General features: G+C 41.8%; 1 protein-coding gene across 7 annotated transcripts in view; it reads left to right on the top strand.

Moving 5' to 3' along the window:
• Positions 1-23,318, top strand: part of ARB2A (ARB2 cotranscriptional regulator A) — a 498,151-nt gene that overhangs the window by 334,276 nt on the left and 140,557 nt on the right. The window contains exon 11 of one of the 7 annotated variants that reach the window (XM_075541281.1): positions 19,292-19,323. The exons of 5 other annotated variants lie outside the window; for them this stretch is intronic. In XM_075541281.1, the coding sequence (XP_075397396.1) occupies positions 19,292-19,308 (17 nt within the window). In that variant the 3' untranslated portion in view covers positions 19,309-19,323. Of the gene's footprint in view, positions 1-17,389; positions 17,539-19,291; positions 19,324-23,318 lie in introns of those variants that run through there. One more of the 7 variants, XM_075541278.1, reaches the window with a different exon arrangement.

The raw sequence follows: 23,318 nt of genomic DNA, 5'->3' as shown, positions 1-23,318 counted from the left end.
GTTCAATTAGACAGAAAGTGTTTTGGAAATGATGGCAACATATATACAAATGTAGTTGATACAAGTGATATATGCATTGTTATAAGAGCCCCCAATAAAATTATTTATTTAAATATATATATGAATCATTGAATCATATAGTTCATGAGTCATATGCCAATAAAATGTTTTAATTGAAAAAAAAAACAGAAAATATATGTGTCCACATGTAACTGCTCTCTTTTATCCCATATTTATATCCATCTCTCATTTTGTTTAGCAGCTACTTGTTTTCTTCATGATTTTGAAAGAAATAGGATGTAGGTAATAGTTGATGTTTGGACAAAATATATACCAACAAAAATACCCTTGAATAAAATTCTTATATCATAATTTTTTTTATGCACCACCATTCTGAAATCTCATTCGAGGGAAAGATGGAAGTTATTTCATCAACCATTAATGCTGCTGAGACTCACTTATTTAACATCAATCAAACAATGGCTGCCTTCTCATTCTGTGCCAGGAAGACTTTCCAGTGCTGAGAAGCTAGCAATGACCGGGACAGACAAGTTACCCAGCATGCCTCCTTAGCAGGGCTTGCTGTGGAGCCTTGGACAACAGATAAACAAGTGCATCACCTGCAGAGATGACCATGATTTCCTGAGCCTCCTTTTCCCCTTCTCCCGTGTTTCAAGGCCGCATGTACCACCTGGTAGCCTAGAAGCTTGAGTTAGAGTCGGTCTCCTGATGCCACCCTCACGGAAGCGGACTCACGTGGCCTGATGTTAGTGCCAGAGAGAATAGATGGGAAGAATTTAGAAGAGACAGACTTCTCACTGTTAAATCAGAATTCCAGTGGCTTTTCTCTCAGGATTGAAAAGGCAAGGATTCATTTAGCCATTCATGGACACTTATTGAGTATTGTATCAGGGTCCTATTATATTCCAGGTCCTGTAACACCTATAGGCATAACCTTAAGCAGCTCATACTATTATGAGAGAATCAGAGACATAAAATAATTACTGGTAAATGTTATAATGAAAACATAAATCAAGTACACCTTGAGCTCCACAAGGCAGCTACACTCTCCTTTGACGGAAGACGGTCACCACAAGGTCATATCTGAGTCGTAAAGGTGAGTGGGGATACAGTGCACTTCATTTATTCAGCAAATCCTGTCCGGAGCACCCTCTGTGGTGCAGAGGAGTGCAGGGAAGGGGAGTGGGGCTCCATAGCCTCTGGCCTGCCCTCTGCTCAGCCCACTGTGCCCAGCCGCCCCAGGATTTCAAGCTGAGACTGGCCTTTCCTGGCAGGGGAGAAATGCTGGAAGTTGGGGCAAAACAGTCCCGGGATTAATTTCAGGGCTTTTACCTTTAAATTGTCCTTTCACCATGAAAGGCATTAAACGTATATGGAGGGTGGTGATGACAGTTTTTACATTTGGCAAAGAAGTTGACGTCTAATGCTGCTTTGTATTTTTTTTTCTAGCATCGGATTAAGGAACGTTAACATTATGTAAATTGTTTCTGCTAGTTGTTTCTCTTTTCAATCCACGAAAATTAATTATCAGTCTCCTTTGTAGTTAAAGGAGCCTTGGTGACGTCATAGGTTAGGTCTCGGGCAGCATTTCTCCAGGGGGAGATGGGGGTTCCGTTCCCACAGAGGTGGAAGCCCAACTCTTTCTTACAAGGTCACCATGAGTCAGAATCAACTCAGTGGCCCTGAGTATATCTTGGAGTTGTCAGAAAACACTAGATTTATATTTATTTTTATGGCTGTTGGTTTTTTATACCCACCACGAGCCCAAAATGCAAAATTCTTAAATTCTGAGTAAAATTTGTTTTAAAATCTCATAATTAAAACGTGAAATATATCAGACCACAAAACAAAGCCCCATTGTTATTGGGTCCATGCTGACTCCTATCAGTCCTTTATGGGGTTTCTGAAGGGGAAAGCCTCATCTTTCTCCCGAGGAGGGGCTGGGGGGGCAGGTGAACCACGAGCTTTGCGGGTTAGCAGGTTAGCTTTGCGGGTTAGCAAGGCCTAACAGAGAGACAGAGAAATCAAGAATACATAGGTGGGCAGCTCAGTTCAGAACGCAGACAGCTCTGTAATGGCAGGTGACGTGTCAAGCTCCTGGGAAGCTTCCACTCCCTTCGCCACCATGACCTTGATGTCTTTCCTCCCACAGTCAGAGCCATTTCCGCCTCTTACTTTCCTCTGGAGATCTCAACTCTAAGCACCCCTAAACAATTTAATTCACTTTGACTATTTTTAAATATTACATAGATGGGGCCACACAACATGCATTCTGTATCTGCCTTCTTCCAGACAGCGGTCTGTTTTTACATTTTTACCTGTTGTTGCATGTAGTTGTAGTTCATTTCCTCTCATTATATATGTGCACAGGGTATGTATGAGCCTTTTTTATAGTTTGGGGCTATTATGAACATGCCACTTGGTCATATGTACACATTTATAAACGTTCATTTCTTTATGCCTAGGAGTGGAAGTCCTCATCACTAAGTGTGTGTACCTTCGACATGAGTTAAAAACAGGCACTTTTCCAAAGTGACTGTTGCGTTGTCTTAATCAATGTTCTCTATTTTACTTATCTGGGTTCTACTAGTCATTGCAATGGCTCCATGGAACGCAGTCAAAATTCATGATTAAAGGGTTTATTAAGGAAGTTACCAAGTTATAGTACCAGTGAGAAATGCTCAGGGTAAAGTTACATATCAGAACTGTCTGGCCGGACTTTGAATGTCCCCCACCCGTGAGGAGCTGACCAGAGCTGGCTGAAACAGCTAGCAGCCAGTGACCTTGAATCTCCCACACACCTGCGGAGCTGACCAGAGCTGGCTAATGTAAAGCAGCTTTGCAAGTTTTTTTCTTTCTTTTACTCATGACCTGTTTTGCTCACGGCCCATTTTGTTCTCAGCCCGCCGCCTTGCACCCGGCACCAGCATGGCCCGTTTGGCTCAGTGCCCGCTTTGTTCTCTCCCACAACTCTGCACCCGGCAGGAATACACCCAGAACCAGGAAGACACCTTCCATTCCAGAAACCCGGACATACCTATATCTCTCAATCCCTGACTACTTAACCTTATAGACTATATAAACACCGGCTATATAAACACCACTCCTGTAGCTTGGAGTACGACTCCCTCAGCCCGCACTCTGTGGACCGTGGGACTTCGCCCAGGCGTGGTTTTTCTCCCTAATAAAGCCTGTTTGCTCAAATTCAACTGATTTGGTCTCTGGCGCCTCTCAACTGCCTTACAAGAGCATGTTACAAAAGTTCTTTCAGGTGTGCTTATAAATGCCCGAAGACATACCACTGCACTGAAAGGCTGCCCCGAGCATTCAGCCCAGTTCCCCAAGTAAGTGCCCGGAGGCACTCACTCCACGGGCCGCCCTCCTTCAGAAACACACTCAGATTCACTTGCTCTGTTTGTGCAGAAGTCCACCATTCTGTCCCATGCTCCGTCTCCTGGTTCTGTTGCTGCTGCTGCTGCTTGGATGTTAACAGCTGTCTTTGGGATCCAGAAGCTTCCCAGCACAGGAATCTTGGGCCCAAAGGACATGCTCTGCTCCTGGCTTTTGTCAGTAAGGAGATACCTCCTCCTGCTTCTCAGAGAACTGATTTTATATACAGCAGAATGGCATTGCTGAGAATCCTGTTTGCAGTTACTCACTGTGAATCCTATCAGGATCTTCTTTCACATTTTTACCAGACCCATGAAGAGAAAAGGTGTTTGGTAGAAGTTGCATGGAGTATCAGCCCATGCAATCAAATTAATATATAATAATCTATTCCCCAACCCTGTACTATACTTTATGCACATATGATATTTCTAGTTGGTCTTGGCCTCCTACTAAATTTAATCAGCCAAGCTTTCCCCCAGGCCATTCCAGGAGTAGCTGTTCTCCTCTCAGCTGTACGGATCATTCCTTACCCCCATTACAAGATAACCACTAAAGAAAGAGTGCAGCTCAGTTCACACCCTCTACTGAGGTAAAATCGCCATCTCATCCTTGTCCTGTTCATTACCAGATCATGCCTTCCAAAATGGGCTTAGAGCCACAAGCATGTGATGTCCAGAATTATAATGTATCACATAAGGGGTTGCCGCTGGAAAGGCCATATTTAGTGACTGTAGCTCAGGCCAACCCCTGGCTGTTCGCGCCATTAACTCATTTATACTTAAACTGAGAAAAGTTCATGCCCTCCTTAAAAAGTCTCTCTCCAGGAATAAGCATGTTAGACTTTCCCACTGCATAACCCATTTGTTCATTCCTTTACCTTCAGCTATTATTATTGTTCCTTCCTTCCATTTGTTATTTATTTTTACCCAGACTTTTCCATCTTGGAACAAGACATCAAGTTCAGCTACCGTGCCAGTGCAAATCGCTGAAAGCAAGGCCAGTCGAGCAATTGCTCCTCCTTGCGTCTCTTCCCATTCATGTCGAGTGGGTCACACAGGTTCATAGTCAAGTGGACTGTCTTGACCACTAGCCAATAGGACACTATTCGCAGTCAACCTCAGATGCAAAGAGGTCATAACTGTAAACTTTCATGGTTTCTGGAAATGTATGAGAATTTTTTAAGACTAATAAATAACTAAAAAAATATAACCACAAGAATGAATATCTTTAGGATCCCTTGATTTCATCCAGTTCCTTTAGAATTAAAAACAAGCAACCAACAAACAAAAATTCACTGCCATTGAATCACTACTGACTCATAGCAACCGTCCGGAATGGGTAGAACGTCCCCAGTGGATTTCTGAGACCGGGCCTCTTTATAGGAGCAGAAAGCCTCATCGTTCTCACGGGAAGTGCCTGCTGGGTTTGGACTCAGTCCAGAATCTATCTGGAAGCACTGGAGTTCTTGATTGTTAATAAAGTTATTCTTAATATGTTTATATGCCAGTTAAATATTTTATTTTCTGAATTATATCTGGCCACTTGAATGTATTGTGTTACAAAGTATTTCTCAATATTTTTCCCAATATTTGGTTAGATTATTTTGCTTTTCCTTGTTGATTTTAGATGACTCTTTATATGTAAGGGTCAGTCAAAAATATCTGGCTAATAGGGTTCCAGGTCATACATGCAGAGGTTTATTCCAAATGAAAGGTGCTTAAACGTGTCTCTGACACCAGTGATGATTACAGACTAATTCTCCCAGTAATGCAATTAGTCCTATGAGAGTGCTCTCCTGCAAAAAAGGGGCGGGCAATGAAAACCGTTCCCAGGGGACCTGCCAGACCTGTGCCTGGAGGCAAAGAGACCGGTAGAGGCATTTATGGTAGTTGATCCGGGGACCCCAAGGGAGCCATCCTGACACACTGTTCTTGATGGGCACAGGACCATTGTGGGGCTTAGGAGGAAGGAGTTTTGAGAAATTTGAAAGCTGTTCTGGTAAGGAAACAAACCACCAAGAGATGTACAAGGAAGCTTGTTGCATCATGACAGTACACTTGCTGATCCTTTTAAGATACCAAGAGCTGTCCTGTGAGAACGTCATTGGGAAACTGACCCATCACAGTTCTAAGCTAGCCTCTCAAAACTTGTTTTGATTCCTCAAACTCAAAAAACACTTAAAAGGAACACAGAGTCCTTCAAGGATGCCGGAGCTACTGTTTTGCCACGGCGTAAATCGAAGAGCACAGAGTGCTCAGGGAAGGATTAGTGAGACGGAAATACTCTCTTCAGGAGGATTTAGACCTACATGGAGGATATGCGGGGGGAAATAGCTTCATATTTTGATATTTTTGCTTATAAAGGTTTCTATGATTTTATAGCAGTATTTTTTAAACCATCACATTCTTGTAGTACTTACATTCTTATAACCCCTTTAAAGTTGCCTAACCATAAAGAGGACATATTGATTGGGCTAATCTGCTGCAAAATACCGCTTTCATGAATTAAAAAGTGGAGATGTGTCTGAATCATGGTCTTTTCACCTGCCTGGCATGCATGCAACAGCTAGACAACAAATACGGAAGCCTGGAGGTAGTCGATGCATCTGAATGATGGTGCTGGAGCAGAGCCTTGACTGTCCCATGGACCGATGGTCTGCCAGAGATGGACCAAATCCCACTTGGAGGAAATGCAGCCAGGATGCTTCTTAGAAGTGAGGAGGGTGAAACTTCTTATGTGGTTTGGATGTGTTACCGGAAGGGACCAGCCCATCCCTGGTGAAGGACATCATATTTGGTAATGGAGAAACTCAGCAAAAAGGAGGAAACCCCTCATGAGCTAGATTGGCAGTGTCGGCAGTAGTAGGCTTAGCACAGGAAGGGCTGTCAGGATGGCTGAGGACCGGGCAGTGTTTCTTTCCATTGTACATTTGAGTCGGAAACACATCTACTGCACCTCCCAGCAACAGGCTGAAAGAACAGACAGACCATGGCACGGTAAATCTCAAAACATATTTACACGCCTCGTTAATTCCAGTGGACAAATCGATATGTACAGAAAGAGTCCTGTAAAATCAGATCCAACTCCCAGCCTTTATAATATTTAGTCAAATACAGAAATGCATTTAAAAATTTTTAGATAACAAATTTTCAATTTATTGAAAGCAATTCAAGCTCAAAAACTTTTCGGTTACAGTAGTCACAGAAAAAAGAATAATTAGAAACAAAAGAATGATCGGGAGTACTGCATTTTTTGTTTGCTGGGTTTTAACACTGTTATGTAACTGTTCAAAGCACAGTTACAAAAGTATTACAAAACTATGAAAGGATTAACGTCAAAGTTTTTAAAGAGAGATTCTTGAAGAACTTAATACACTATATACACACTGCCATAATTAATGAGATGGTCAACATTTTTAAGTTGGCGTCTCAAATGGTGTGGATACTGTTCTATGAAATATTTTTTACTTTCCTGAAGAGAACTTTTATTCCTCCTGTGTTTATAAAGGATATTACAGCATTTAATTTGGATATGTTAGGCAGTTGGCAAAAATTTGAAATTTATTGTTGAGATAGTTAAGGTGGATTGTGCCAACCTGGCCATTAAACACATGTGGGATTAACTGAAGGGCAGAGAGATCAATGGCTCTGTGAGCCTCACCTTTCCAGTTATCGGGTCTCTTGCTTTTTGATGGTTGGACCAGGGTGCAGCTGCCTTAGCCAGTTCCCTGCTTTGGCTGGCAAGGCTCACTTCCTGCAAGACATCCTGAGGAGAAGCCACATGGACCCACTGTGATGCAGCCCTGGGTGCTGGAGCAGCCGTGTGGAGACCCCTGCCAGCACTGAAATGCTTACACATTCACTGATTCGGCTTTCCTCCTGTAGTCAGCGTCTTTGCTTGTGTTTTGTGAGATGGAGGAGGACTCTGTAGATTGGTGTCAGACATATGGGCTAATGTTGGACTTATGGGCTTGGACAGCACTGGGTTGGGATGCTTTCTTAATGTGCACTTACCCTTTATATAAAACTCTCTCTTATACATATGAGTTTCTGTGGACTTGTTTCCCTAGTTTACCCAGACTATCACAATTATTAAAATTGAGTTTTGTTTTCAAATAGATGACCATTAAAAAGAGGGGAAACCTGTAGGATAAATGTGAGTGGTTCTGTGTGGGTTTTCTTATGTGGCTGCTAAAACTGTATAAAGAGTAGATGAGTAGATCCCCATTTTTGCCTTTTGCTTTTCAAATGTTGGCCATCTACATGATTTTCCTTTGGCATTGCAAATGTGATGAGCACAGAGCAGATGCAGGTGAAGCCTGTCTGAGAACAGTTCCCGTGGTCCAGCATCCCTGAGGCTAGTGCACCCAATAAGGCCTCGCAGAGGAGGAGAAACGTGTTTCCACACTGCAGCCTTTTTGTGCTTGGAGCTTTACGTCACTACTCAAGAACAACTAAATTTCTGCTCTTAAGACTTCCATAAAAAAATGTCTAGGAACATTCGATTCTTCTGCCTCTTGAACCAGCCTCCTGCCAGTGCAGCCACAGCGTCATTTGAGAAGGAACACTGTATTAATTCCTCAGTCTCTGCCTCCAATTTTACAACCTCCCAAAGGTATTGGAACATCTCACATACACAAGCTCCAGACACGCAGTTTGACCGATGTGTATCTTTTTTTCTTGCCACTATCCGACTATAGAACACAGAAGGTACACTGACATCCAATTCTGTTGCCCTTGAGTCCGTTCTGACTCACAGTGACCCAATTGTCGAGAACTACCCCCCACCACCGCCCCCGGGGTTTCTTAGGCTCTGAGCTCACGGAAGTTCACGGCCGCATCCTTCTGTGGAGCAGGTGCGTTTGAAGAATCAGTCCTTCCGCTAGCAGCCAAGCATTAACCACTGAGCCACCAGGGCTAATTGAGGATAGACATAGATTGTGAAAAGGCATACAAGCCTCCGTTGCTTAGCTTTAATAGATTCAGCAGATGGCTAATCACTTACTCTGACATGATCCCATTCTAGACATCACAACCCCAACTGTATTCCTTCTTGTTCCTGGATTTATCTCATCTGGAAGGTCTTAGAAGGGAATTTATTTCCATCATCAAGAAGAATGATTTTCATTTTCCCTGTGGGCTGAAACTTGAAGTTTTAGGTTGTTGTTGTGGTTAGGGGCTGTCCAGTCGGTTCCAACTTACAGGGAGCAAAACACTGCCTGGTCCTATGCCATCCATACAGTCCTTTCTATGTTTGAGCCCAGTGCTCCGATCCTCACTGTTGGTCTTTCTCTTTCCCCACTCCTAAGCATCATGTCCTTCTCCTCACTCTTCCTGGTAACAAGTACAAGCTAGTTGAAATGAACGCTAGTCATCTTCACTTCTAAAGAGCATTCGCTCTGCTTCTGTTCATTCAACGCATGGAATATTCATTATTCATCACCAACACCGTCATTCAAATGATTCGCTGCTTTTCTGGCCTTCCTTATTCATTGCCCCATGTGCTAGGCGGCTAACCACGAAATCAGCAGTTCAAAACCACAGCCCCTCCAAGGGAGAAAGACATGGTTTAAGGGGGAACTGATAACAAGAATCTATGTATAGCCTCCTCCCTGGGGGAGGGACAGCAGAGAAGAAGGCGGGGGGGGGGGAGGAGGAATGACAGACAGTGTAATATATGACAAAATAATAATAATTTATGAATGATGAAGGGTTCATGAGGGGGGAGGGAGGGGGGAAATGAGCAGCATATATTAAGGGCTCAAGTAGAAGGCAAATGTTTTGAGAATGATGATGGCAACAAACGTACATATGTTCTTGATACAATGGATGGATGTATGGATTGTGATAAGAATTGTACGAGCCCCCAATAAAATGATTTTTAGAAATAAATTAAAATACAAAAACAAGAAAAAAAGGTTTGAAAATGCTTGATCTAATTGAATTATGGATTGGTTTAATATCTAAGAGCTCCCCATAAAAATGATTTTTTTTTTTTAAGACAAGATTGACCGTCTTGGAAACTCAGAGGGGACAGTTCTCATCTGTCTGCAGGATTGTCATGAATTGGCATCGGCTTGTTAACAGTGAGATGAGGCGATTAAAACACCATGACTTGGGTCAGATGCACTTAGTCTTCAAAGTGGAATCTTCATCATCTTGCTCTTCATTTACATTTAATGATTGCTGTCATTTAAAAAATTAAATACATGTATCTAATCATATTACAACACATGCCATAGGTATTTATTTTCCAAATTTCTACTTTTGCTTATGATTTTCTTCTAGAAATAATCTTGCTTATTAAATATCATTAGTTATCTGGGAAGAAAGTTATTCATGATGTGTTTTAGGGCACAAAATTGGACTAGCTGTGTGAAAAAAGGTATTTTGTTTTAAATCATTTTATTGGGGGCTCTTACAGCTCTTATCACAATCCATACATACATCCATTGTGTAAAGCATATTTATATATATGTTGCCATCATCATTCTCAAAACATTTTCTTTGTACTTGGGTCCTTGGTATGAGCTCATTTTTTCCTCCTCCCCCACCCTCCCTCCCTCACGAACCCTTGATCATTTATAAATTATTGTTTTTTTTTTCCATGTCTTACACCAACTGCTGTCTCTCTCACCCACTTTCCTGTTCTCTGTCCCCCTGGAAGGGTGTTATAAAGTGATCATTGTGATTTATTCCCCCGCTGTCCCCCCACCTTTCCCTTCTCCTCCTGGTATGGCTACTCTCATTATTGGCCCTGAGGGGTTTATCTGTTCTGGGTTCCCAGTGTTGTGAGCTCTTATCTGTACCTGTGTGCATGCTCTGATCTAGCCGGATATGTAAGGTAGATTTGGGGTCATGATAGTGGGAGTAAACATTAAAGAACTTGAGGAAAGTTGTAAGCTTCGTCAGTGCTATACCTGCACCCTGACTGGCTTGTCTCTTCGTTGTGACCCTTCTGTAAGGGGATGTCCAGTTGTCTACAGTTGGGTTTGGGGTGTCCATCCTTCCTCCCCCTGATTCATACCAATATGATTTTTTCTTCTGGGTCTTTGATGCCTGTTACCTGATCCCATTGACACCTCATGATCGCACAGGCTGGTGTGCTTCTTCCATTTGGGCATGGTTGCTTCTCAGCTAAACGGCCACTTGTTTATCTTCAAGCCTTTAAGACCCCAGATACTATATCTTTTGATAGCTGGGCACCATCAGCTTTCTTCACCACATTTGCTTATGTACCCATTTGTTGAAAAAAGGTTTTTAAAGTGAAAACTATAATTTCATTCCAATAAAATCTTAGTAGGCATGGTACTTGATAATGTGATTCTAAATTGAAAGAGTAAAATGTAGCAAGTAATTAAGGAAGTTTTGAAGATAAAGTGTGAGAGTAGCCTTTGGTCTGTTAGGAAACTACAGTAACTAGAGCACTGTACAGGGGCAGGCGGTGAGCAAAATAACAGACAAGCCTGTGCTGTTCCTCTTATGGAGGTGGGAACTGTGGAGTGCATATGACAAGATGTTAGATGTTCCATGCGAAAAGTTTGTGAAACATGATTTCATTGTACTCACCAATTCGACATTGAAGAATAATTTTTAATAAAATAATTCACTGGGTGTCCAGAGATTTCTAGATGAGGGTAAATGTCAGAGCATTTTTAATACCACAAAATTAGAATCAATCTAAATGCCCAACAAATAGTTAAGTTACGATGTGAATCACAGTACAAAGTTAAAATTGTGCTACAGAACTTCTGTTTTTGACAAACAAAAGGTCTAGATAATGTGGTTGAGCAAGGAAAGCAGTTTGTTAAACTTTATGAGATCATATTTAAGGAAAAGGGTATATAATAGATGCTAATAATCTGAAGAATATGTATGAAAATGTTTATCTCTGGATATGTTATTTTGGTGGCTTTTAAAAAATGTTTGTACATAGAATTATTATGTACGTACAAAGAAAAAGACAAGAAATACTTTTAAGGAAGGCTGTGTGAAATCAAGAGATCCTAAAAATAGTCATTCTCCTGATATTTTTGGTCTTCAAAGTGATGATTTTTTTTACTTAAAGGAATATTTTAGAAGAGTAAATTTTAATGGTAAGCCAAATTTGTGGTTTCTGTAAAGGGAAGACACTTTTCCAGATGTAGGAGTATCAAGACATATCAGGAAGGCATTGCTAAAAATAAAAAATAGGGATTTTTTTCAGATGCCCATTAATGTTACAGAGCTGTCGTATAGCTCAGTGAGTGAAGACACCTGCCATATGTCTGCTTTTTCCTGCACAGCATGGTAATTTACACTTAAAATTAGTGTGTTTATATACCTCAGTGTAGTTAGCCTGTATTTAGAATATAATATACGCCCAAATCAGTTCACGTTTCTGGATGTTTACATTTCAATTTTTAAAGCATTTGAAAATATAGAAATCCTGATTTTTAACCACAGTAAAAATCCTCCCTGTAGGTCTTTTTTTTTTGTTTTGTTTTAAGAAATCAAAAATATATAAATGGTATCTCTGGATTTCCGAGGTTGAACGTGGGGGTCCAGGTCCTGTGCTTGCAGGCCCAGCCAGTGAAATACGAATTATTGTGAAGCAAATCACTCCAATACTCAGTAAACTCCTTAAAACAAGACATTAGCATCACTGCGCTGCACCGCTGAGGAGAAACCTGGTACGAAGCGTTGGGAGCAATGACCTGGCTTAACTGAGAAAGGGGTTTCCGCCAGCAAACAGTCATCACACATTCGGTGGACCTGCTGCTTTACCACCTCCGTCTCTTCATAGGCTACTTGGTGAAAATTCTGCACAAGGCAGAATTAGCCACTTTGGCCATGAACTTAGACTTATTTGATTTTCTTCCCCAAACTGCCAATAAAATAGCAAGACCGAGACTAGCTTCATTTACTGCTATTGACTGTTTACAGACTGCCTGCCAAAGACAGTCTGGAAAAAGAACATCCTGAGAATCCACTACGTTTTGAATTCAATATTCTGTTCTAAAACCTTTCAACCTCTGAGATGCCGTAAGCGTATTGTGTAACACATCATTGTTGTCTCTCTTCCAGCCTGTATGGTGCAGTCTCTCTTCTAGAATTAGCCCTTAGAGCCAAGATGCTGTTAAAGATTCCACTTACTACCTGAGGAAAAAACACAATGATATGGAAGCAGCTTGGAATATTAGCTATTGATTAGTGGGTAAATTAATCTGTAATTTTTATTAAAAGGATTTGTTTCTATTCACCAGCATTATAAATAGTTTCAATTAAATTCCTTCTCAGTATCCATTTAGCAAGTCCTGAGTACCTCAGCCCCAGCCCTCAAAGAGCTTGAAATTTTGTGGGCCCTCCACACATTAAACAAATAAAAACATATTATAATTTGTAAAAATGCTACATTAAACAAATAAAATGTGCTTGACACATGGATGCATATATGGATTGTGATAAGAGATGTACGAACCCCAATAAAATGATTTAAAGAAAAAAATTAAAATTTTTAAATAAATAAAAATATATGATTACAACTTGTAATAAATGCTAGGCATTGGGAGTTTTCATTTAGATTTAGTTTGTAGTCCTTCTGTGACATATGTATGGCGTCTCATAAGAAGAGTCCATTGTTAACAAATGTTTTGACCAGAGGAACCTGGTCAAAGTGAGGATGAAGGGTAGACTTCCTGCCAAGGCATAGTTGAGAAGATCTGCAAGTCTGGGTTCAAATCTCAATCGAATCCCTTCCTGAGTCAATTCTTTCAGCCTCAGTTTCTCGTCTGTAAATTTTCTGAGCTCAGTAGGTGCACAATCATTTTCCCATGCAGCATCCATTGTACCTGCCTCTGCTTTATTTATAACACATAGATCACTCTTTCGCATCCTCACAAGTAACACACAGTAGGTCTTCACCTCTTGCTGGTTAAAAGTGAATGAATAAGAGAACTCTGTCTCAGAGAACTTGCTCTCGGATACTAGGAAGCAATATTTGGAATTAAAAATAATTTGGAGGCAGTTGTATTTCATTTCCTTAGCTGTCATATCAGATGAACTAAAGGAAAAGTTCTTAACTTTTTTATTTGAAGGATCTAGATACAGATTTCGAAAAGCCGTCATTGAAAACTATGGTCTCAAAGATTATTTGCAGCCGATGGAAATTGGCCGAGTCTCCTTTTGTAAGTACAAACCAGCCGTCACTGATTGAATATGGTGGCCAAGAGAGGGAGAATGTAGGCATGGACAGAGCAGGCTAAACCTGGTCCTCCTAGCGCGATTCCCACCTGATGGCCACTCCAGATTTCCCCATTTTCTCTCCAAATACAAGGTGGCTTGTGCTTTTGTTCCTCCTATTATCTCCATTGAAGCTCAACCTTTTTTAGCTTGTCAAAGCCTACCCCTCCTGCTACAGAGAAAATGTAGGTATGTGGTGATGGTGGTAGGTGGGTGCAAGGGGAGGGGAAAGCAGGGTGTAAAATGTAGAAAGACGCCACACACACACACACGCACACACACACACACACACACAGTACCTCCTTGCCATCTGACTCATGGCAACCCTTCAGGGCCGAGTGCAACTCCCACTGAGGGTTTCGGAGACTGTGTAACTCTTTCCTGGAGTAGAAAGGCTGATCTTTCAGGGCACATGTTTATTTTTTTTCCCTACCAAGGAGCTGAGTCAGAGGCAATAGGACAGAAAAGAAAGAGAACCAAGTGCTCCTAGTTGTGTATCCTGACTCTCAGTTGTTTACAGCGATGATCCCAGCCCCACTCCCAGAATCATTGTGATGAGTCAGGGGGATCATGTGTGAAGCAAGTAGTCAGCTATCATTAAGCAATGGCCCTCATTCCCTCCTTTGTCTAAGCTCAGGGATTTTTGCTAATATTAATAATCATCTAAGGTAGTAGAACTTCATACAGCCTCGGAGGGGGGAGGATTATGCATGAGTTGCTTGCCAACGATCTAAGAAGAGGAAACTTTTCTGAGAAAACTGTTCAACGTAGAAGCATTGGACAACAGAGTACGTGTTCCCCTTTTTGTGGACTATTTTTTGTGGTTCTTTAACTTGGGCCTGGAGGGAAGGAGACACCTTAGATAACCCCTCACGATTTCTGCCAGCTCCCTGATCCTGACCTCTGGGGGAGGAGAGGCTCTGTGCTGAGGCACTCTGGGGTGTCTTATAGAATTCAGTCACTTCTAACATTAAGAAGAAATTTGGCATTTTGGAAACATTTAAGACCATTCAGCAGCTGAGTGATGGTTTACAGAAAGCTACAATTTCTCATCTGCTTTGACATTATTCAAGCCTGGGTCCGACCTGTGCTTGAAGGACAGGCTTATGCTTTGAGGAATGTATGATCAGTTGTCTTGTGCTGATGAGGAAACTAAGGCTCAGAGAGGTTAAAAATTTGCCCAAGGCGCTATAGATAATGAAAAGGCAAAGTCTTTGGACTCTAAGTCCAACTATTTTTCCAGTTCGCTGTATGGCTTTGTTATGCCGCGTTCTGATACGCAGTTCCACAATTTCTTATTCGAAACCGCGGAGGTCAAATTTGGTTGGACGTCAGAATTTTCACATTTTCAAAGCTTTGTCCGGACATGGCTGGTTTGTCTGTGCTTTGTTTTATTGTGTTTTACAGGCAGTGCATTGTTCACAGGGTGGAAGTGTCTGGCAACTCTGACTCGAGTGTAAGCATCATTTTATATGCACTGCCCGCTGCCGTCTAGTCTGTTCTGATGTTTATGGCCCACAGGGCAGGGTAGAACTGCTCCATAGGGTTTCCGTGGCTGCACTGCCTTACAGGATCAGCCAACCCCATCTTTCTCCCACACAGTGGCTGGTGAGTTTGAACCACCAGCCTTGCAGCTAGCAGCCCGATGCTCATTCTCATGTGCACTGGGAAACCAGGGTTGGGGTGGGGGTGGTGTGTGTGTGTGTGTGTGCGCGCATCTAGCTGTGAGGTGAGATTCGCGTCACTGCAGTGGTCGGGAGCCCAGCCTGCACCGTCTCCGCAGTACGCCTGTGCTATCTACTCTGGAGGACCCGCCTTGTCTGCACAGCAGCTCATCACCCAACACAGTACCACCTTCTCCAGCAAAAAATGTGCAAATTTCCATAGTAATTGGGATTAATCAATCTCATAAGCCATTTAACCTAAGTTCAGATCAGGTGTTGCCACCAGGTGATTTACCTCAAAACTTAGCGAAAGAGCATTCCATTTTCAGAGCATTTTGGATTTCAGAATGGTGGTTAAGTGATGACAGTACAATTTGCTGGGGTTTTAAAAAAAAAATGTTTCCTCTCCTCTAATCGATAATGGTTTAGGCTTAGAAGTACAGTAACTACTTAATCTACTTTGAGAGTGGGACCATTGAACTCTCTTTAGTGAGACTAAGAGGCATTATTCTTAAAAGAAAATTTTGATAAAGATATTATTCTTTATTTTCCCAGAAAATTTGACATGACCTGTTGAGAAGCCCTGCCACTTTCTGTTAAACATTGTCTGTCTGCCAATTCCATGAAGTTACTGTAACAGGACAGCCCAGAGACTTGCCTTTAATTAATTGTGATTGTGTTCTGTCCTTATTTATGAACAGCAGAGCTGACACATATGACAGTCAGCCTTTCAACTGATTTCTTCACCAATAGTTTATAAAATATTGCTAAATTGGATATGTAGTCAGGAGAGACCAAGCCCTACAGCAGGGTCATCCTTGGTCACGTAGCAGGGCAGCAAAAAAGAGGAAGAACTTCAACCAGATGGATTGGCACAGTGGCTGCTGGCATCGATGGGCTCAGACGGAAGTCAGCACACTTGTGAGGCTGCTGGTGCAGGCCCGGGCAGTGTGGCCTTCTGCTGTACACAGGGCCACTATAAGACGGGACTGGCTCGTTGGCACCTACAACATCAAAGCCAAGTAGACATAGTAATTTTTTAATATAATAAAAATAATTCATGCTTTAGAAGTAAGTCAGTAAGTGCATATTTTCTAGACATGATCAAATATAGTTTGAAAACAGCAGTCTGCTTGTGCTACATCTGCACTACCTTTGAATAAACTCTAGAGCAGGGAGGTGGGGAACAGCTCAAGCCTGGCATTGGAAGGCCTGCAAAGGACACGAGCACCACAGGTGGGAAGAGCATGTTCGGTTGTTTCTGTGTCCACACTGAGCGTACAGCCTTTATCTTCTGGGCTGAGAAATTTGAAGTAAAATACTAACCCAAAAATGTTACACTTTTCAATGAGACATGAAAAAAATCTATATCCCTTTTTTTTAAAGTTTCCAGAAATGGCACAAGCCATAAAAATTGTATCGTTTTATTTTTAAATTGTGTTTCTTACATTAGTCAGTAAGCAGTTTATTTGGTGAACATTCTCTGTGCACATATATACACCATGTGAACATTTAGGAAACAGAAGGTGCTTGAATTTGTGAGACTTAAATATTTTCTCACAGTTGATCCAATGATACTGGAGCTGAAATAAAACTACATATAAGTGGAATATCACGTCCTACTAAAATCCAAATATAGATATTTTTATTGTTTTAATGAAAACGTCTGTATATTTACAGAGGTGGCATCTGAATTTTTTGTGGTTTTACATCCATGTACATTCTAAGACTCATAAAATCCCACCTGTCCTACTCACAAATATGCACATACATTTAGTAACATTATCTGACTACACATATTTTATAATGCTAACATTCCTGAAAATATTACTATATTTTGAAACGTTATATAGAGAGATGATTTTGTTTCTCACTTATATTACTCTCTCAAATCATGTGGACATAAAGATTCCTATTTTAAATACATTGTACAAAATCCTGAGCTGTTCAGATCATAGGTAATATATCAGAACATGGCAAGCAAGAGGATATCCGCGAACATCGCCACTTTCAGCCACCTTCCAGATGTCTTTGTTATGCCACAAACTGACTCCTCTTTCTGTCTGTCCCCCGTTCTCTCACTGTGATCCACAGCAAGTATAAAGTACACCTGTACGTCTTCGTCATCCTCAGCACATCTAGCAACTAAACTCCGAGGCTTTAGAATTACACAGGCATGCGCAGGCCCTGCTCCCAGGAAGCTCACCTTGCTAGACGGCAGAAAGTAATGAGAAAATAATGGGTCACCTCTCCAAGTGGTAACTTGCAGGAGCAGCTGGCAAGGAACAGGGGAGAGAAAGGAGCAAATGGCTGAGTCTGGCCAATCTGTGAATATTCTAAAGACGAGGGATAACTTGAGCTAAATCACGAAGAAGATCTAAGGCAGTGTTCTCAACCTTCCTCATGCCGTGACCCGTTAATACAGTTCCTCGTGTTGTGGTGACCTCCAACCATAAAAGTATTTTCCTTGCTACTTCATAACTGTAATTTTGCCACTGTTATGAATTGTGATATAAATATCTGATATGCAGGATGGATTTTCATTGTTACAAATTGAACATCATTAAAGCATAGTGATTAATCACAAAAATAATATGTAATTCTATATTGTGAAATATTTATTTCTAATGACAAATAAATGAAATTTTGTCTTGAAGCATGGTGTAGCGTCGGTCACAGTCTTTATGCTGGGTACTCGTATGCGGGTGTATCTGCATGTGGGTGGACCTGCCTGGAGACAGATAGAGGAGCGGTGTCCTGGTTCCTAAGACCATCAGAAATATGTTTTCTGATGGTCTTAGGTGACCCCTGTGAAAGGGTCGTTTGACGCCCCCAAAGGGGTCGTGACCCACAGGTTGAGAACCACTGATCTAGGGGGTGAGACGAAGGGAAGACCCAAAATCAGAAAAAGGAAGAAGGGGGTGTTTGTTTTGACTGAAAACCTGGGCTGGGCTTAGTTCCAGTAGGTGACTTGAAAGTTAAACCGTACAGTAAAGAGCTTCATAGACAGAGAAAACATAAGTTACAAGTATCTGGTACATAAACTTTCAGGAGTATTTCCTCAACTTTAAAGATTGCTGTCATATCAGCCTTAAGGAGACCTCGAGCAGCAAGATAGACCATTTCTTTAATCATAGAACTTCATTGATATTTGATGTCATTATCATTTAAGACACAAAATCATTCTTCATATGGCTGGTTCTTCTGATTCATGACAGAGAACCTAAGTTATAGCACTCAGTTCTGAGCTTCTGAAGGCCTTCCCCCCAACGCCCACCCCCAGGAACTAACGTAATTTCACACTGACAGCAAGCTTCCTGAAGGTTTGCCTTGCCCGAACCCTCTGATTTGCATATGGAGAGAAATCGGTGGTTAATGGACCTGCTGGCCTTTTCTTCAGAGTCAGTTGACTCCACCAAGCTTTGGGGAACAAAGCTATAAATCATTTCTTGTAAGCTGATCTAATGGCAAAGGTCATCACACACCATAGACAATGTCGTAAGTAAAAGCCTGGTGGCCTTTGTTTGCAGGGGGAGAGGGAGGATGACGAGAAACCCTGTGAACGTCATTGGAAGGCCGCCCTGACACTGCCAGCCTTGTGCTCACCCTCACTGAGTGAGCGAGAGCCAAACGGGATATGGGAGATGGCAGAAGGGTCGGTAAACATGCATTGTAATAACTGCCTTTAGATAAATAATTAATCCAGCTGGATTTTAGTCTCACCAGAAAGAAAAATGATTAATGTAACACGGTCTTGTGTAGACTCATTCTCAGAACAATAAAAATCTCATAAAAATGATTGAAAAATATTTAGCAGGGCATAAAGAACAATACAATGCTTATTAATAATGCTCCTTTTTGAGAAATGAAGAAATCATTTGGAACTTTAGACTATTTTAAATCCAGTGTTCTTTCCAACCATGAATATTGAGATGCTTTCGCGCACATATTAATCCCTACAAAACCTTCTGAAATGAATTCTTTATTTCATTGTAGAGTTGGAAGAAGATTAAATACTGTTTTTTCACGGATCATGCAGATTCACCAGTGTCAGAGGCAAGCAATCAAGGAATGAGTCTGAATGTTCAAGCTTTTTCTTTAAATGCTGAGTAACAATTTTTACCATACATAATTTCAGCAGATAATGTGTTGTTTTGAAGACTGGTAAAAAAAACTGTTAGGATCCAGCACCAATAAATGTATTTCTTATGAATATATATTACCTCTGAAAATCCCCGAAGTATGTACAGTGAAACACTTGTTAGGTGAATAATTTGGGGAGGTGTGCTTAAGGCAGCAGATTCTGGTTTAGTACATTCCTTTGGGCAATTGCCTTTTCAGACCCCAAACACCAACTAAAAAGAGCCAGAAGTTATAGAGCCTACTAAGTTAAGGTTTCTACATGTTGACTCCATGGGGATTTGATAAGGGTATTTGGAAAGCAGACGAGAAGTAATTATTCTGAGAACAAATGGGTATCTGATTGCAATTCTTTAGATCTCAACTTGAGGTGAAATCATATAGTACGGGTAATGGTGCCAATGAAAGTCCTTTTTCAGGCTGCTCAGAAGTTACAGTTCAAGCAGTATGAAAATCCACCTGAACTAAGCTCTCACTAAGCCTTCTACTCCCCGGGTGGGGCTGTCGGGTAAGCACTGGACTGCTAACCACGAGGACAGCGGTTCAAATCCGTAAGCTGAGAGCTGGGAGAAAGACAGGGCCATGTGGAGATGTGCACCCTCGGGACGCCTGTACAGAGTTGCCATGCATCAGAAGTGACTCCATGACCGTGCTTTGTGGGGTGTTTGTTTTATTGCCCTGGTTCTTATACTTCCTTCCCCAAGAGAACTATTTATAACTAGTTCCCAATCGTTGATAAGTAGATTGTTGGGGGGGGGGGGATTTATCTGGATTAAAACCATATTCGTGAACCAGCTTTTTCCTGTTTTCTAGTACCAAGTTAGTGTGTTCATAGTAATCACAAGCTACCTTCAATTGTTCTGAGATAAACACAACAGAATAAATATTCTTCTTCTCTCCCACTAGTTCCTCCTTTCATTAATAATTTTTTAGAAAACTGGATAAATTAATTTGATTACCCACAATGTTTAGATATCTGTAGTGTTTACATGAATAACCCAGAAACCCATTGCCAAACACTCATTTACGTTAAGTAATGCTACTTTAAAATTTCTGGTGTAGTTTTTAGGGAGACCTGGTAGCATGGTGGTACCGTGTTAGCCTATGATCTGCATGACTGGCAGTTCAAAAGCACCAGCTGCTCCTTGGGGGAAAGATGGGCCTTTTTACTACCAGAAACAATTACAGTCTCGGGAACCTTCAGGGCCTTGCTAGGAGTCAGCCTCGGCTTGATGGCACTCAGTTGAGTTGGGGTTTGGTGGCGTTATTTGGTAGTGTCAACTAGGCACACATAAACATCAGTCTCCCGTTTCATAAAGAGTAACCGACAGCCATCAAGTCAATTTCAACTCATAGCTACCCGGCACAGGATTTCTGAAACTGCAGCTCCTTACCAGGAAAAGAAAAGATTTCTCCTGAGGAGGCAGAGTGGCTGGTGGGTATTAGCAACCCAAGACCTAGTCTACAGCCTACCTGTTCGGCTATTTGAAGAGTGCAGTCTCTCTTCATGTAAGGTAACGCACCCCAGTTCAGGCTGCTTCTGAAAAGAAGAAGATGAAACAGTTTATTGGTTGTATTAACCAACATATTAATATGCGGGTTGTATTAACCAACACATAGAACCTGGGACTCAAGCTCGGTCAAGAAGGGTTTCCTTGCGCTCTTGTCTATCTTTACCTTTGAATGTCTGGCAATAAAATAATGCTGCAATGTTCTGGTCATTTATTCCAGGTTTATTTAGAACTTTATTAAGTGCTATCTGAGGCCTTCCGGACATGTTCAGTGGCTTTTGTGCCCTCAAGCTGGGGTGGTGCCCGCCTGTGTCCTGTTACTGGGAGGTGCCATTGACGCGGTACTAACTCTTAGCAAGCCTGTGTGCACCAGAAGGAAACACTGCCCGCCGCGCACCATCCTCAACACTGTTGCTACGTTTGAGCCCGTTGGGTCCACGGTGTCAATGCATCTTATTGAGGGTCTCCGGCTTCCGCACTGAGTCTCCACTCTACCACACACGATGCCCTTCTTCAGGACCTGGTCCCTCCTGGAAAGACATGTGGGGCATAGAATAGTCTCACTGTTCTTGTTTCTAAGGAGCCTTCTGTCTGCACTTCTTCCAAGAAAGAGTTGTTCATTCCTCTGCCCCTCCTTGGTATATTCGATACCTTTCACCCACACCCTGATTCGAATGCACGAATTCTTTGATTTTCTTGCATGCAGATGAGGTGATTGCAAATATATGGCAATCATGTACACCTTAATCTTGAAAGTGATATCTTTGCATATCCTAGCATGTTTAATGCTATGTGTACTTTTGGCCCTTAAGTATACTCAGACTTAGTTGATTAATTCTTCATATTAGCCCTACTTTACATACGGGTGCATCCTAATTAATTCTCTCAGGGCACCCTTGCTGGTGTTTGGGGATGATTTTCCTGTCTATGGTTTGTCTCTGGGTCCTACTTTTATTTGGTATCTATCTTTGAACAAACGATAATCGATTGTAATAAACTCTTGGAACATTTCATTGTGATTTGGGTGGAAGTGTACGGAACAAATAAGTTTCCCAATCAACAATTCGTACCCTTTTTTTTTTCATGACCTTAGTTTGCAACCCTCTCAGTGTGGCTCTCCTCACTCTTCTCACTAGGTCCCCCAGGTCCATCTGTCCTTCTTTCCTGTCCTTTCTCCTTCCCCACCCATCCTGTTTAATATTTTTATTGTAGTTTACGTGAACGGTCTTAATGCAATTTAGTTTCCCGTGCAACAACTTATAGGTAGATTGGTTCTTTGGTCTTTGGTTCTAATCCCCTCAATGGATCAGCACCCTCTCCACTTCCACTGAGGTTGGTTCCCGTTCTCATTCACCCAGCTCTCCTGCCCTTCCTGGCTTCGGGGTTTTGCTTTGGAACAAATGCCGTCCCTTCATTTTGCAGTTGAATGTCCTGAGGAGCACATTCCTCCTCTCGTTTGGCTTAAAGGCAGTCACAGGCCTGGGTTCAGTTGGAAGAGTCATAGTCTCAAAGTGCCGCTAGTCTCCAGCAGACCTGTAAGCCTGGTCTTTTTTAGGAACTTGAATTTTGTTCTTCATGTTTTCGCTCTCTCTGTCAAAGACCTTTTGTTATGACCTGGGTCAAAGCAGTAGGAGGTGCTCAGGCCTGGGGCAGGTGTGGTTTCCACAGTCCATTAGTCCTTGGGCTAATTGTCTTTGATTTTCATCAGACTTACTCTCGGTGGACAGGGAGAGGTCAAGCGTTGTATCTTAGATGGGCACTCACAGTGTTCCTGGACCCAGTCATTACTCACCAAAGTAGGATGCCAGACACTGTCGTTGTGACTCATGTTATGCAATTGACTTCGATGGCCCTTGAGATTAAGATCTCAAGTCTCCAGTCCAGTGCCTCTGTCCCTCAGAGTTTGTGATTATAGCTAAGAATTTTTAATGAAATTTCCCCATTTGCTGTACTCTCTACATGGATCTATTTACTGTACATACAAATATGTATGTGGAAATACCCTCTATCAAATCTATATATTTATAGATATATAATTTTTGGTTAGCAAGAAAAACCCAGAACCTATTTTGCTACTCATACATGATCTGTATGTCTGATAGGTTCTTACAGTCTTCTTGTTTATATTCTTTTCCCCAGTTATCATTTTCTATTTCTTGTATATGTAATTCTAGGGCTACTATAGAGTTCTGGTGGTGTAGTGGTTACGTGTTTGACTGTGATCCACAAAGTCGGCAAGAGAGGCTGGGGTTTCTACTCCCGTAAACAGTTACAGTCTCAGAAACTCATGAGGGGGCCACTATGAGTCAGCATTGACTCAGTGACAGTGAGTTTCTTATTAGAGAGGCCCACTGGTAGAGTGGTTACACACT

Source organism: Tenrec ecaudatus, chromosome 2 (genome assembly GCF_050624435.1).
Source record: "Tenrec ecaudatus isolate mTenEca1 chromosome 2, mTenEca1.hap1, whole genome shotgun sequence".
NCBI lineage: Eukaryota > Metazoa > Chordata > Mammalia > Afrosoricida > Tenrecidae > Tenrec > Tenrec ecaudatus.
This window is presented reverse-complemented; position numbering and strand designations above follow the sequence as displayed.